At 40.9% G+C, this 16917-nt stretch overlaps 2 protein-coding genes across 3 annotated transcripts in view; both read right to left on the minus strand.

Moving 5' to 3' along the window:
- Positions 1-1134: 1134 nt before the first annotated feature.
- ucn3l (urocortin 3, like) lies at positions 1135-3385 on the minus strand. Of its 2 annotated transcripts, none has more exons than XM_072673905.1 (2): positions 3203-3385; positions 1135-2022 (listed from the first exon to the last, which is right to left on the minus strand). In XM_072673905.1, exon 2 carries the CDS (start codon positions 2011-2013, stop codon positions 1576-1578), a length of 438 nt encoding a protein of 145 aa, XP_072530006.1. In that variant the 5' UTR covers positions 2014-2022; positions 3203-3385; the 3' UTR covers positions 1135-1575. The 2 variants fall into 2 exon arrangements, with proteins under 2 accessions (XP_072530006.1, XP_072530005.1); XM_072673904.1 differs by having other exon boundaries at positions 1135-2025.
- Positions 3386-6124: 2739 nt separating this feature from the next.
- col7a1l (collagen type VII alpha 1-like) overlaps positions 6125-16917 on the minus strand; it is an 89828-nt gene continuing 79035 nt past the window's right edge. The window contains 15 exon segments of the mRNA XM_072672898.1: positions 6125-6667; positions 7438-7626; positions 8511-8553; positions 12372-12556; positions 13016-13064; positions 13153-13206; positions 13332-13409; positions 14036-14152; positions 14252-14314; positions 14446-14508; positions 14677-14730; positions 14836-14889; positions 15072-15152; positions 15268-15303; positions 16620-16691. Coding sequence (XP_072528999.1) covers positions 6654-6667; positions 7438-7626; positions 8511-8553; positions 12372-12556; positions 13016-13064; positions 13153-13206; positions 13332-13409; positions 14036-14152; positions 14252-14314; positions 14446-14508; positions 14677-14730; positions 14836-14889; positions 15072-15152; positions 15268-15303; positions 16620-16691 — 1152 coding nt within the window. The 3' untranslated portion in view covers positions 6125-6653.

Raw genomic sequence — 16917 nt, forward strand, 5'->3', positions numbered from 1 at the left:
TGACACATCCATACACACAGCTTTTGTAGAAGTACTGACAATAGAATAGGACTCTCTGGAGCAGATCAACATAAACCTATTGGCACCCTGCCTAATGTCAAGCACAGCAGGAGAGCATTGAGCTGTGGAGCAGTGGAACTGCGTTCTCTGGATTAATGCTGCTCCATACAGTACTTTAGGGGAGTATACCAATGAGTGTGAGTAGAGGTGAGGATGAGGTGGGGGTCATGATCATCCAACATCCTGACCTCAGTAACACTTGATGCTAAACATAATCAAACAAATCTTTACAATAATGCTCCTTCCTACAAAAGCAGGATAAACTCTTATTAATATCTTTGATTTCAGGAGAAACAATGAATGAACAGGTGTCCCAATACTTTTGTCCATGTAGTGTTTTTTGCTCATGTTTGTTAATATAACTGTATAACTGTAAGCCTATTTGAGAAGGGTGTTTTCCATTATTAGGAGAGCTGATTGGATGTGAACGTACTCTACATATACAAGTATATTTAGGATATTTTGGCGCATTTTCTTGGTGCAAACTGTTCAGCACCACACAAAGGATTAGCAAGTCTGGCCTGTTTTTATAGCCATGTTATAACATTACTGATGTGCAGAGCATGGGCTGAAGTTTGATCTGCATATGTTCATTCATCTTTATTAACAGGGCACTTTTTATTTTATTACATTTATGTTTATTTAGCTGTTTTCTGCCGTTTCAGACTGGTTGTCTGGCTGCACATTAACCTTGATTCCTTGATAGGAATCCAATGTGTTGATTTTCCTGGTTGGATTTTAATTAGTTTGTTTCTAGTGCACCTATCATTAAATAAAGTGATGTAGTTGGTGTTTAGCACACACTATCACCAGGCTAAGCATGATTACAATGAATGAGTGGATTTTAAATGAGTCTATTATGAATCAACATAAAATTATAATGTGGTTATAATATCATTTTCCATAACAAGGGGAAAGCACACTCTTAAATAATTGTAATGGAGTGTAGTGCACATTTCTTGGATTCTTAGGAAAGCCATCTGGTTTAAGGCCCTCACGTCAGTACACATCGTCGTACTTTGCATCTTAGTGGACTAGTGGAAAGTTTGTGAAGAAAGGACATGGTGGGAACAGTGTGTGCAGCATTCTTTATACAGAAACTGATCCCTGATACCAAACAAGCTCTTTGATACCAGACAATACTTTTGCCTTCAACCACCCGACATTTATTTCTCACCACAATGATATTAATCTTAGCTCCCCCATGGTTCTGTTGACTGACCAGCATGAACTATTATTAACATCATTGTGAACTCAACATCTCATCAAGTGACCCCATTTTCAGCTTCCAATAGAAATACATTCCTTAGATTTATACATCATGAAACCAGCTCAAATAAATAATCCACAGAGGCTAATGAAAATTCCCTTAAAAGTCAAAAAATCAGTTAGACCTGTTTGAATCTGTTCGCCTGCTCTACATTAATGCTAATGTGAGAGGCGACTCAATGACATTAATTAGACACAACTGAGGGAGAAAAGTCTGCTTCTGGAAGCTCTGCAGCTCTGTCTTCTTTACCCGATCTGTGCCATTAGACGTGCGTTGTGGGCAGCCTGGGCACGCAGGCTCTTGCCTTTGGCAATGTCAAACAGTATGTTCATAAGGCTGGTGGGAACGTCCAATGAAAGGGTCATTCTGCTGCCACGGTCACCTTTGGCTCCGTTCCGGTACATCTTACTCCTCCTGAGCAGACTCTGGCTCAGAAACCTGTAGCCAGACCCAGGAGAAGTCCTCCTCTCTCGGCTTTCCTCCAGAGAAAGGGAGTCTCCGGCCCTGTGGAGAAGGTGCAGGCTGTCATAGAGTGCGTTTAGTGGCAGCTCGTCATTGTTAGTTGTGGGGAGGAGCTCGTCAGGGCATAGGAGGTCCGGATCAGTTTCGGGTGGCCGCAGGCAGAGGCTGGAGAGCGGAGCGCAGAGGACGGCAAGCACCAGAAGGGATCTGGTCAGCACCATGACTGTGTACTGCTGGACAACAAGCACACATAGAGTCGCATCAAAATGTCCAGAAGGCAAGCTAGACTTTCTTAGGTAAAATTCCCATTGTTGAATTAACACCTTTCTGACCTACAGTCCATTTAAAACCCATCCAGTCCACCTCTAACATTTATAGTCCAACTAAAACACCTACAGGCCAGGTCTATCTCTAAAACCTTTAGTCCAATTTAGAGAACCTACATTTCATTTCTGTCACTTCCTGACCATCTCTAACACCTACAGTCCAACTATAGACAACCTACAGTTGATCTCCATCACCTCCCGTCCACCTAAAACATCTACAATCCATCTGATTCACCTTCAGTTAATCTCCAAACCTCTCCTGCCCACCTTAAACATCTACAATCCATCTGATTCACCTTCAGTTAATCTCCAAACCTCTCCTGCCCACCTCAAACATATACAGTCCAGCTGATTCACCTACAGTTAATCTCCATCACCTCCCATCCACCTAAAACATCTACAATCCATCTGATTCACCTTCAGTTAATCTCCAAACCTCTCCTGCCCACCTCAAACATATACAGTCCATCTGATTCACCTACAGTTAATCTCCATCACCTCCCATCCACTTCAAACATCTACAGTCCATCTGATTTAGCTACAGTTAGTCTCCATCCCCTACCAACCATCTCAAACATCTACAGTCCATCTGATTCACCTACAGTTAATCTCCATCACCTCCCGTCCACCTGAAACATCTACAGTCCATCTGATTTAGCTACAGTTAGTCTCCATCCCCTACCAACCATCTCAAACATCTACAGTCCATCTGATTCACCTACAGTTAATCTCCATCACCTCCCGTCCACCTGAAACATCTACAGTCCATCTGATTCAGCTACAGTTAGTCTCTATCCCCTACCAACCATCTCAAACATCTACAGTCCATCTAATTTACCTACAGTTAATCTCCATCACCTCCCATCCACCTGAAACATCTACAGTCCATCTACATCTACACTAACACGTGCTGCTCACAAAGTCAGCTGTAAACAAATGAACACTGTATATGCAGACACAAAACAACAGTCAACAATCAGTTAAAACACAGGAGTTGTCAGTAAATATATGTTAAGATGAAACTACAGAGAAACAGTCGTAGTAATTAGGTCAAGAGTAGACGTTAAACGTGTAGTGAACGTACCTGCAGCGTTGGGTTTGGACAATTCTCTGTGGTAAAAAATCAGCAGAACGACACAGACTAAGAGTCCCAGCTGTGAGGGAAAGTAATGAAACTGAAGCTGCTTTAGGTTGGAGTTAATGGTAAAGTTGGTAAAGACTGCGCTCTGCTCCGCTCTGGATCAGGCAGTATAAGGCATTTGGACTCTCAGCCCCTCTGCCCGGGGATTCAATTAGTGCAGTCTGATTGGACACCAGTCATGATGTCACGCATCTGACATCAGCGGTCCCGCCCAGGTAGAAGAGAACAGTGATTAATAGACACTCACCAGTCCTCAACGACTGTCCCCAAACTTTCCCCTGTCAAAATGTCTTACCGGAGCGTTTATTTATAGCTCCAGCTGTCTAAATAAAACTGGAGGTAGTGAATGCTGATCGGCTAAAAGCAGCATGGCAGAAATATAGGCTACATAGGGTATTTGTCATAGCCTAAATGACATCATAGGAAAATGCTCTCAGTATTAAAACAGTAGGAAGGATATTTGGATAACACTTTTCAGAAAATTCTTCTAGTATTAAAATGGATATTTTGATCGCATTAATCACTGCATCAGACGGCCAAGATAAGGTAATCATTTTCTTGTCAACATTAAGAAGAGCACTGCACATTTTTGGAACACTTAAGCAACTAATAACAGTAACAGATGAACACGCTTGAAGTAGAATAACATGAAAAACACAAGAAAACATCATGATAAAGTTATAGCCAGTATAGCCAGTATTCAGAGAAGCTCAGTCATCAGAGTTTTTCTGTGTTCAATAAGCTTGACTGTGATGCGAAAAGCTTCAAAGTTTTAGTGCAGTTTTCCCTCCAGTCCGCCTGCACTGCCAACTTTCACACACATTAGGTGATTAGATAGATCAGGTTTGATGGAAGCAGGGTAAACACTCAGATGTGCAGGGCATGGCTTCCTTCAGGACCAGAGTTGGAAATCACTGCTCAGGTGTACTAAGTTTGCCTTGTTTTTCTCGCAGGTTTTCCACTTTCAGTCCAGGATCCTCTAGAACACAGAACCTGCCATGTCTTCATCTGTTGCATTACTGGAAAGTATACGCTCGAATCTCTGCTTAATCAGCCTGCTGTAACAAGTTCATACGAACTTTAAGCATTCAGAACCACGGAGAGCTCCACCGTGTTTGTTGTATAAGGCATCAGTCACCAACTTGACATCCTGATGGCCATTCCCAAGTCCGCTTACATAATCTTTAGGCCATGGTCGTCCCTAAATCTACCATTCCACATGTTTCATCTCCAGCCCAAATCCAAGCAGCTCATCAAGGACTTCTGAAAGCAATCATTAGACGACTCGAGTGGGGTCACATTGAAGCTGCAGGAAGGTAGATCTCCTGGAGCATGGTTGGTGTGGTTGGTTTAGCGTAGCAGTTAACAACACCACACTCCCCAGGGTTTGATTTCCTGGCCAGGCGAGAACACCACTTCACACCAATAAGAGTCCTTGGGCAAAACTCGTACCACTACATTTGCCTACCTGTATAACATGGTTCAAACGTAAGCCGTTCTGGATAAGTGTGCTAGCCAAATGCTGTAAAATGTAATGTAAATGTGACCACTGGTGTTGGTCGCATGGTTGAAGAGCCATGTTTGCAACTCAGCATCAGCAAAAACTGATCACAGGGTCAAAAGGGTCAAATTAACATCTTTCTGTTTCCAGGACCAATTTAGTGTCTATTCTCCGGGTTAGAGATGGTCTGATCTTTTTCAATCAAATGACCCTCTTTGAGCACTAATTGCTCTGCAGCCCGTTGTCAAGAACGGCTCAGAGGACTTTAGGTTTAATTATCGCCTGTGGGAGTGGTGAGCACTGGACATTTGCATTGTTAACATCTCAGACAGTACGGGTACAGTCTGACCTCCTAAATGGTCATGAACACCTCTGCCTGCTTTGATCCCCAGTATGATCAAGCTTATTCAATCAGTACTCACATGCACGACTTTCCAAAATAATACTCTTCTAATAGACACTAACGAACTGATGCCAGACCAGAGCAATGAGACAATTTCTTCTAATTCAATTTTGTTTTTTGTTAGTTCCTGCATCCACCATCAACGTGTCTGGTTGGTCAACTGTTCTGATCTACAAACTAAAGGAAAATCTCAGACTGCAATGGCAGAGCTGAACCACTAGAGGTCAAAACTAGCCAGATACACTGCCAGTGTAACAGAGGGATGATAAAGACACCTTTCTGTCTAACAAACAAGCCCCAAACCTCCGTTATAAGGCTCTTATCTACTGTTGCAGAGCTATATATTATAAGTGCTGCATCACATGTGCTTCACTTAGCATATTGTCGTTGGCCTTGCTTTTCTCCCAGGCTCTCACCTTGAGTTCAGTCCGGGATCCCCTAGATCCCAGCGTCTGTCCTCAGAGACTCGCCCATCTCGCCACGCCTTCATATGGAGTGCTGCCCACTACATGGCACCCCCTACTGCTTGGACATATCGTGCTGATGAGAAACAGGCAAACACCTCACAAGAGGGGCCAGTATGGTCAGTGCTTATATAAGATCTGATAGATAAAATGTCATATTAAAGATCTTGCATCTCTTAGTAGAGGCGAAGAAGGTCAGATGAGTGTACTATGAAGATAATGAGAGAAAGGGGGTGGTGATGTTTAGCCTACGGGCACATGTAAACACACTCTCCACCAACAAACCCAAAAACAAAAACATAAGACAGTTCTTTGAGGAATTTCTGTCTGCCCCCAGGAGACGCTGTCCAGACACGACTCAACAAACTGAGTTGAAGAAAAGCCAACAAGGCAGCATTTATAAACAGGATGAAACTGCAAATGCAAGTGAGAGAGAGGTCACGACGTAAACCCACGCAGTTACACACATACACAAACACATAGTCAGCATCCTACTGTCCAATAAGGCACCCACAGTGTGTTTTGCCACTTTAATACTTCACAAACAAGAATGAGTCAGATGTTCAGTATGTATTCAAATAAAAAGCGCCATTAGTGCAAAACAGTAAACATAAGGAACACAGTGTCAGTGACTCCACGTTACAAGTGTAGACCAAGCAGTTTGAACCACAGAACTGTGCAGTTGTTTTATATGTCATTACTCACCTATTAATAAAACAATAAGAATGGAAATAGAAGGCATGTGCCAGTACAGCAGTGCAACAATGCATGGTTCATGGTATATATTCATGGTTCATATATATATATTGCAGGTGTACAATGACAAGAATTACATTCAAAACAATTCCAACCATCTAAATGCTGGGGCCATATACAGCAAGCACAGTTAAATCGCATGTATACAAGTATAGACAAGTAACTAACAAAACCTTTTACTACATTAATCATGGACATAAAACAACATGGACAATAATCGTTGGGAAAAAAGCACCCTGAAAAGTTAGTGAAACAACAAGTGTAGTGTCATCAGGACCCAGGATCTGCATGAATAAAGAAAACCAAAAAGATGTTAAAATGCAAGCACTAATAATAATAACACTAATACTAAATCATTGTTCAGTCATACATGGACTTCACAAGACCTCTAAATGTGTTCTGTGGGATCTGGTACCAAGGCATAACCAACAAATCCTGGATATTGCAAGGCCTTCGCATAAATAAGTGCCCATGATCCTGTTGCCAATTTTGGTAGGTACTACCATTGCATACTGCCTTATAATCCACAAGACCTGCTGTTTCAGGGATGGTCTGACCCAGTCTCCTACAACCACAGTTTGGTCCTTGTACAAGTGGCTCAGATTCTTACGCTTGCCTATTTTTCCTGCTTCCAACACATCACCTTCAGGAACTGACTGTTCCACTGACAGGTCCCACTGTAATTGGATAATCAGTGTTATTCACTTCACCTGGTTTTAATGTTATGGCTGATCTGTGTACATTAAATTGGCCACATAATGGTAAAGGGCAGCCTTTAAAAAAAAATGTTTACAAGGGCTTGATATGAGCAAGGTCATCCTCATGTCAGCTAAATCATTAGAGCAGGTTGTAGCCACACCTGCACACACCTACTCATCACACTGTTATTATCTTAACTCATCCTTCTCCTTTGCTAAAGGATAAAATATCCCTCCTAATATGTTCCTCTTTAGCAAATGGGCCTGGCTTGCTGTGCACATGTGAAGTGACTGCATCACTGTCCGTTCTGACTGCATAAGCACTCTCTATGGATTGTCAGTGATTGACTCATTACCTCTCTGACTCAGTAGGCTGCAGAAGGTCTGACAGTCATGTTTTGTGCTAAAGCGGTTTCTGTTTCCCCCGCAGCCGCTGTAGACAAAGGGCCGACAATCTCCAGAGCTCAAGTGGAAGTACCAGAGCAGCGTGAACTCGGAGCAGTTGCCCTCGGACATCGGCTCAAAACACACGTCAGCGACAGAGCCTGCAGAGGGGGCCAGAGGGGGGAAGCATTACTACACATCATTACTAATTCTATTCTACAGCTCGTTAGTAATGAATACTTTATAACTTTAAAACTGCATTGTAGAAAATAAAGACAGACAAAATAATAAAGTAACTAATTACTAATAATACATATACAAGTTGAGCCGACTCAGAAACATTAATAAATGTGCCGCAGCTGAGATATTTTGTACAGTTTTTAGTTCATGTTTGTTAACTCCCATCTGTAGGTCAGAACTTTCCCTATCACATGGGGGAGGCCTTCCTATTCTCACACTCCTGAGAGCTACAGTGTTGATGGGATTCAAACTTATGACATCCTGTCTCTTGGCAAGCAGCCTGTTAGACACTGTATACAACAGGGTTCTTTAAATCCAGTGTCCAGCACAGTTTGGCAATTTCCCCACTTAGACACACCTGGATCAAACTGTTAATGTTAGTGACCAGGTGTAGTGGGGGTGATTGAGCAGGGCTGGACACTGGCCCTCCAGGACTGAATCTGAAGAACCCTGATGTACAGAAACTATGTGAAAGCGTCCAAGAAATACTAAAAAGGTAAATTTACTCAGAACTGTGTTTTCATGTTGTATAATTTCACAGCTCTAGAGTGGCACATCAGTTTAACTGTTCAATCAAGGGCTCAGCACCCTATTGTTAAAAACCTCCCAGTCTGGTTCATAACCGATAGATTGGAATAAACCATAATAGGGGTAGAAACACAGTCTAAACATTGTATCAAATATTTAAGCAATTTCAGCCACAGCACATTTACTAGTGTTATCAGTTACTTCTTTATTTAGGCATTTAGGTTAGTCTGACTAATGCACCTTTTTAATTACATAAACATGGCCATTATGCAGTTACCTGGTATGTGCTTGAAAGCGTATCTACGCTCTCTCTCTGGCTGCTTTTCCTCTTTGTCAAGTCCTATGAGGCACAAACATGTGTATTCAGTACATTCATCAGTTTTTTGTAAGTCTTGATTGTAAGCTAACATGTCCATGTTGGGCCAGTATGGGTAGTCCAACTGGGAATCAGCATGTTCTCTTCTTGGGTTTCGCGTTGGCCCCCACCAGGGTTCGTGATGGGATCAGGAGGGGTTAAACATGGGCCCCATCTGAGTTATATTCTGCACAATGGGGCCCATTTGGGACCCACCTAGTCCATGTTTCACTAACGTGAGCCCCGCATGAGCATGACTGCTGGAATTGAAAGTGAATGCTGTCTGTAGGAATGTACAATAGTGGCACACTTTAAGACACAACAAGCTCCAACAAACAGAACAAAAAATGTCTCCTGTTTTTTTTAATATTAGAACAAAACAGAATCAGAATCTGGACCCTTTTTTTTTTTGATTAGTGAACTTGGCCCAACTTTGGTTTCTCTCTTCTTAGTCTTCTCCAGTCCTCTTTCATGTCTCCTCACTAGTCCCACCTTGTTATCAGTGTTTCCACCAGTGACTAGTTTTATTACCCGTTTCCCCGGAGTTATTAGTCTTGTCTGCTATAGCTATAGTGGCTCAGGTTATTTTTGTTTACATGGTTTAGTTTCATTTGAATAAGTTTCTACCTTGTTCTATAACAGTCTTTAGTAAAGTCAGGAGTGTTTTTTTTTTAATTAGTGGTCTTCAAGCATGCTCCTGGAGAGCTACCTTATCCTAGACTTTGGATCCCGTCTTAATCCTGATCTGATCCAGCTTATTACTGCCTTCAGAAGTCACTGATTGGTGGAATGGAGTTCAAGATTTGGGTTGGAGTTAAAAACTGCAGTAAGGTAGCAGTAAGGGTTGGAATCCACATGAATAGACCATACCTCTGAATGTTTGAATGTGTTTTTTTACCTTGTTGAAGTGTCCTTCAGATTGAGAAACTTTGTAGATGGTTCTACCTAGCATTGCATAACTATTTTGGTGTTATGTAGATGGGTCTACATAGCAACAGAACTGTTTCTTTTCCAGTAATGTACAGATCCATTTTTGATCACAGTGTACAGTTTCCACACCTCCACACATGACAGCGGCATTAGTTAGCTAACACTGTGTACATCAGAGATGTGGACAAGTCACTTAATTAGTCAGTCTTTGGGGTGCAAGTCCAAGTCATCTCGCTTGAAAGTCAAGTCAAGCCTCGAGGGAGTTTCAGTTTAGCCTCATTAATGGCTGCACACACTGGTTTGACATGGCTAGCGCATGGCAAGTTCAACATGGCAAGTTCAACATGTGAATTTCAAAATGTGTTGCATCTTCCTTTAAAGATCTTTCTGACCTTTAGTTTTTCGATAATGAAAGCCTCTTTAATTGAAACAATACAAAAAAAAAGGTTGTGCTGCTGGATGCACGAAGATGGCATTAGAGTAATAACTTAGCAAATGACAGCAGCAAAACTGCAAAACTGCACAACATAAGTGAAATTGAAAACTTACTATGTTAATTTTTCCCATTTACAGTTTTCAAACAGTTAGTCTTAATTAAATATTTTGTTCAGCCTAAAAAGTTTTGAGTCTGTCAATTAACATTATTACTTAAAACAGGAAAATAAATATCAGAACACTGAAATTTGAATGCTAATTCTGGGACAGCATAAGTGAGCATACATATTTAAGTGAAAAATAAAACTCTTAACTAAACTCTTAAATGTCCCTTAGCAAGTTGCACCCTGACCAGATGCTTTCGGTAGCCATCAACAAGCCTCTGTCAGAATTCTGGTTGATATCTGGAAAATATCAAATGGTCGCCTTATTGTATTGTGTTTAGTAATGTCTAAGCTTGGAGGTATCTTTTGAATTATTAGCCTATTCTAACTAGCGAAGGTTTTCTTGGGTAAATAGCAAAGCACTTTGTAAGTCGCTCTGGATAAGAGCGTCTGCTAAATGCCGTAAATGTAAATGTAAATGTAAATATCTGACCACTCACAACATTCAGTTGTATTCGCCTAGTTTCAGCCGACTAGCTGGTGTTTTGAGGTTGAAGAATTCTAAGGTAGTCCCGTTTCTTTATTTTTTCATCCACTTTGTGTAGTGTACCAGTTCCCCTGGCCGCAAAATAGCACCAAATCATGATGCTACCACCACCATGATTTGGTGCTATTTAGGTATGGTCATTGTGGCCGAAGAGCCCAGCCTTTGTCTCATCTGACCATACAATTTTTTTTCTAGAAAGCTTCATGGCAGCCTCTGAATCCATAGCAATGTGAAATGACTGCAGACTGTGACACTGGTGTTCCAGCAGCCTTGATGGTTTTTGAGTGTTCTTGACTATCTGAAACAATTTTCTCTCAGGTGGGGGAGAAAGAGGTTTACTATACATTCCCCAAAGGTTCTATATGTGTAAATGCAAATGTTCACATCAGTTGTACCAGGCATTACCTGGACATTGTCCTGTCGGCCCTTTAGTACAAAGTCTGGGTGGTGTCAACCTGAGCCCACATGTAAAAAGAGCATGTCATTTTTCTGGAGAATTAAAAGTGGGTATGTTGATAACATCACTATGAATGAGTCAGTAGTCTCTTCGCCATCTTTGATGTGATTGATGTGAAATTTTTTGCAGTGTACTTTCAGCGCCCTGTCTCACTACACAGGTGGCACTCCTTGTCACAACCACACCTGTAGTGACACACAGTGAACATGTCTGACACAAGAACTATGCTACATGTTTGAAACGGTAAGATAATGCCTGAACCTGATTATCCAGACATTTTCCGGAGTTAAAACAGCTCAAAAGACTTAGCTGACTCATCCTTCTCAGATCTGCACTAAGCTCCTGGGCCTTTCCCACTGTACTGTATGTTGGTCAGTACAGTGCTGTTAAACAACCTTTTTATGAGGGCACAGAGAAACTACACAGTTAAATCAAGTATTGATTCAACACTGGCTTATTTGTTGTGTACCAATCAATTATGATCACTAACTGGAAGTTAAGAAGTCTTGGCTTAGGCAAGCTAAAATACATTTTGGAACTTGCAGCTCCAGTGAATGAATTATGTAAGTGGGTGTATATCAAGGGTGTCCAATCTTATCTGCAAAGGGCCTGTGCGGCTGCAGGTTTTCATTCTAAACAACCAGCAGCACATCTGATTCCATGTTTTAATCAATTGGTGAGTCTTCCAACAACTGATCACATATGATTCTGCTTGGCTGGAATAAATTGACATCCCCTGTATGTAATGTATGTAGATTTCAAGAGAAAAACTTAACATTTTGTGCATTAAACATGTATGTTGTACACTCATTCTGCCCCAGAAATGAATCCCTGAAAGTCCAATATTGCCATGACATTTATGTACATGATGAGTCTATGTAAATGTCTAACCACAGCTGTCCAACTAGAAAACACTGTTGGTCCATTTCTAATGATGTTTGTCCTAAAACACTGCTTGACGTTCCACCAGCAGGCCTAAACACTGTTGCATTCACTGAGCCATGCAGGAACTCTGCATTGACGTCCTATGACTATTTCCTGTCTCCTTTAGACATTAATGAAGCAGCACAGAGTGAACTCTTTCTGGGTGATTAGCCTACACTTGTTTCTCTACGAACATGTCATATTTCACCCTTCAGGCATGGCATGGCATGCCATTGTTTTGATGCGTTGTCATATTCACAACTGACAGATCAAAGCTTGCAGAGCATGCTATATTTAGGGCATTGTAATCATACTGAAACAAATCTCAGTAAACAGACTTGTGTAGACAAAGAATACCACAAAGGAAGGGGTTACTATTCTAAAACTTGTTAATTATTACCTTGCTTTCTTGTGGTGTTGTCATATGCAACGGTCGGCTCGTCTGAAACAGTGGGCAAAGCGGTTGGTAGCTCCAGCACCTCTTCGTCCACCTCCTCCATTTCGACCTCATCCTTCAGAATGCTTCCTTCATCCGGATCATTGGTGTTCACGACAAGAAGGTAGTCCTTCCCTTGATCAAACACAGAAAACAGAAATGCTGTCACAGATGGTATCTCTTGTTAGCCAAAAGTCATTCACAAAAATCTAAGAGGAGCACATCTGATCAGCTTGACATTGTTAGAGCTGGAAGGGGCTCTAACTCTCATTTGAAAGGCTGTAATGATAAAACACAGTGTGACATATGTTTAATTTCTGTTAATGGGATTTTTTTTTACTGTTAAGGTTGTTTGTGAATGGCTCCTGAAGCCACTCGGAGCTCAGCAGCCTGTTCCACTGAGAGAACACTCTAGAACACAACAGATGGTGGAACCCATGGGGTCCCCATACTGCAACAGCAGGGGATTCAGCGCGCATAACTGTATACGGAGGAGCACAAATACATACAAATGTGCAAAATCGTGCATGCACCAACCACCCACACAGCCACGTCCACAGGCTCATACATATATAATGATACCCATTGGCTTACCACACTTTTCTATCACCTCGTTGGTCACCAGGTGTTTCACCTCCTCTACCTACATGGCCGAGAAGGGTAAAAAAGATTTGCTGTAATACTACTGTATGTGACTGGAGTATTACTGACGACAGGAACCACAAACTCACTGTAAGTCCTGGCTCGCCTTTTTCTCCTTTCATTCCTTCTGTGCCTATGTCCCCCTGGGGAGAACACACACAGACATTGTGCGGGACATCAGAAAGTGGTCTACCTTTAAGCACTCTGGACTTATCTTTATAGAACACACCACAAGTTTGGCTGTGAGCTCTGGTTGGGAAGAGCTTACATCTACTCCTCTTTGTCCAGGAATTCCAGGGGGGCCTCTCTGACAAGTCTTCCCTCGGCCTCTTTTACCTTGCTCTCCCTGAGAAGGAAGATAAAGTCCATGAAGCACATATAGTGTACTTTAACATCCCAGAAACTAGACACTTCAGCATCTGATAGACATATCATTGTGATATTGTCCTACCACAACATACAGTCTAAATACAACATTTATTTGAAATTCTGCACATTTTGGTGTACTACTGATGCCCATTAGACCTTTCCAGGTCTCTGAGGACAGTCTATTTGTCAAAATACCATAGGAGCTTAGAGTGGCTCTGCGATCTACTGTGCTATCACTATGGCCCGGGGGTCATTATTGGCAGTGTTCCCCCCAGGTGGGTAGATGGCGTGCTCTCCCCTTGAGACATGTGTTAAGTCCTTGCCCTCCTAGTGTCAGGAGCATTGCTAGTGCTAGGGAGAGCTATGAACGGGTGAGTTAATTGGCAGTACCAAATTGGGAGAGAAGGGGAAATAAACACCTGGTCATATTTGTGTGGACACCTGGTTAGAATGTTATTAAATTAGGCAATTAGGCAGAGTTTGTATTGCAATTTAACTAATAGTTAAATTGCAGACATAATATACACAATATAGATAACACAAGATATGCACATTGGCAGGAATTCAGCTGTTCTTCATAGCTGTTGCCTGCCCCATTAGTACCTTTGGTCCAACTTCCCCTTTGGGCCCAACTGGCCCAGGTCGACCAGGAGCACCATTCATCCCGGGAGCACCGGGTGATCCTTTAAATCCAGGGAAACCGGGAAAACCTGAAGCTCCCTTAGGATGAATAAAGCACAGGGTAAGCACAGGATTTATTATAACGATTGGGTGGCAGAATCTTCTTAATGAGAAAAAAAATTAATAAATCCTAATTACCTTTTCTCCCTTTTTCCCTGGTGCACCATCAAGTCCATTCAGACCTCCATCACCTTTATCTCCCTATACAACAAATTCATTTACAACTTACCATTACAGAAAGTAATAATTTTTAAGAATATGCTAGATTATAAGTTTATGATCAAGGTGGTATCCAGGACACCTATCGTGGCCATTATTTTGGTAATACTCACTTTTCGACCAGGAAGTCCATTCAGTCCTGGAATGCCTGGAGTCCCAGGTCCTCCAGCACTGCCCTGTATTTGACAAATAAACACTATGGTATTTTGATTTTACAGCGAATTATTAACATTTTGTGATACAATGTAAGATAAGATAAGATAAGATAAGATAATCCTTTATTAGTCACACAGTGGGGAAATTCTCAGAAATTCTCAACGTAAGACATAATGTAAAGTGAATACCTGTTCTCCATCTAATCCTGAGCTGCCCATCCGTCCTGGTAATCCACGGAAGCCCTGAAGCAAAAGAGGTCAAAATTGAACAAGAGTCTGATAAACAGAATAAAACAGTATAACATTTGGGCAGATGGACAAAATGCAGGTCAGAGTTTAGAGCTTTACCTTTTCTCCTTTGATGCCTTCGTCTCCTGGAAAACCGTGCTCTCCTTTCTCACCCTGCACACCAAAGCACAAGCACACAAAAGCAGGTTTATGAAATCTTCAAAATCTTCAAATCTGCTTCACACCTGGGAATTCACAGGAATCGCACCATCCACGAAAACATCTAATCTGAAGAAATCTTCTGTACTGGAGTCTAGAAACTATTAACACTCCTAAACAGTGCTTACTGCACTTACTTGGTCACCCTTTTGTCCTTGCAGGCCCATCTCTCCCTTGTCACCTTTCTCACCGTCCAGGCCGTCTGCTCCATTACGGCCCTATTATGGAAGTCATACGCACATAATTGTTTTAATGTCTATTTTAAGATAATCTATTTAAGAAGATAATCACAAGATAATCTATTGAAATTTTAAGACTATCTGGACAACTTACAACTTCTCCATCGATACCTGGCTCCCCTGGCTCTCCCTGCAAACAAATGTCAAAATTGTAGAATTGCTCAGTGGTTTTGTAATGATTCCTAAAATTGTATCACTTTAATTGGATGCCAACATTCAACTGAATATCCATTAAACGCAACTGAACTCTGAAGTTGAATGTAAATGACTGTCTATTGAATATAACCCTACACCTCACCCTAACCCTACACCTACCCTTAAATCAACCCTAAATCCTAACCTTAACCTAAATCTTAAATCTACATCTAATGTTAATCCTAACCTTGAGCGGGTTAGGTTTAGGGTTAGATTTAAGGTGTAGGTTGAGTGTAGGGTTAGGGTTAGGTTTTAGGGATGATTTAAGGGTAAGGTAAGAGTTATGGTTAGGTGTAGCCTTGTATTGAAATTCAGTTGCATTTATTACATATTCAGTTGAATGTTAGTTGAATGTCACATGAGTATTTATAATGGACCATCCAAGTAAATAGATAGAAAGACCAGGAATAAAATAACAAACAAATAAATCAATCAACCAGATCACAGAGAGTGTCCATCAGTATTTTGTATGTGCTCATCTGGGTTTGATAATCATAATCAGAATCAGAATCAGAATCTCTTTATTTCACCAAGTATGTTACACATACAAGGAATTTGTCTTGGTGAGAGCAACACGTATGACAAGTAACAAAAAACACAGAACACAGTCTTAAACTAAAGGAAAATGACACTAAACAATAAATAGGGTAGGGGATAAATTAAAAATAATAATAATTGGCTCACACCACTTTCTCATAGATTTATATTCATGTATGTATACTCAGTTTCTTTTGAATCTGAGCAATTAGTTTTGACTGCCAGTGTACTTTAACTGAAGTTAAACCACAAAAATGTCTTAAAACCAATACACGATTCTATAAAAAAATAGACACTTGTGAACATTAGAATGAAAAAGCTTATGATTTGGGCAGTAAGTGTTTCTTGTTTAGTAAAACACTCCAATAAGAATAAATATCAATAATATTAATACAAACATCACTGTGCTAATTAAACATGGAGTGTATTCATGGTTCGCCAATCAATGCTTAGTTTTGTTAAATCGGGTAAGCTGGTGATGGAATTAAACAAATCCACATGATCAGTGCAAGCTCACCAAGCTATTTTATTGAAACTAGCTCGTAAGATCTCAGCTACTTTCTTTAAAGTGAGAAATTCTTGATTATGTTTACTGAACTTATGTTTATTTGCACAATGTAATATTGTGTTTTTACAAGAAAAAAAATGGCTTATAAATAATATGCTTAGCTGCCTAGAATCTCTGCACAGTACTGCTTATTTCTTAAATCTTACCTTTTGTCCAACTGGGCCTCGAGCCCCAAAGGGTCCCATCTTTCCTTTGGTTCCAGCCTCACCCTTCAAACCCTGATATTACAAATACATAAGAAAAACATTACATTACCTTATGAATTCATCACAGCACAGTGAATAGGTTCTCAATTGACCGACAGACTGCTTCCTGACATCACTGACTTTGATGAGTCAGCGCCAATTACATTCATATAATTAATACCTTTTATCACTGGGAATTTAATTAATACTATTTATCACAGGAAATATTTTTTTTTATACACACAATGACCTGCTGAGA

Source organism: Salminus brasiliensis, chromosome 2, assembly GCF_030463535.1.
Source record: "Salminus brasiliensis chromosome 2, fSalBra1.hap2, whole genome shotgun sequence".
Taxonomy (NCBI): Eukaryota; Metazoa; Chordata; class Actinopteri; order Characiformes; family Bryconidae; genus Salminus; species Salminus brasiliensis.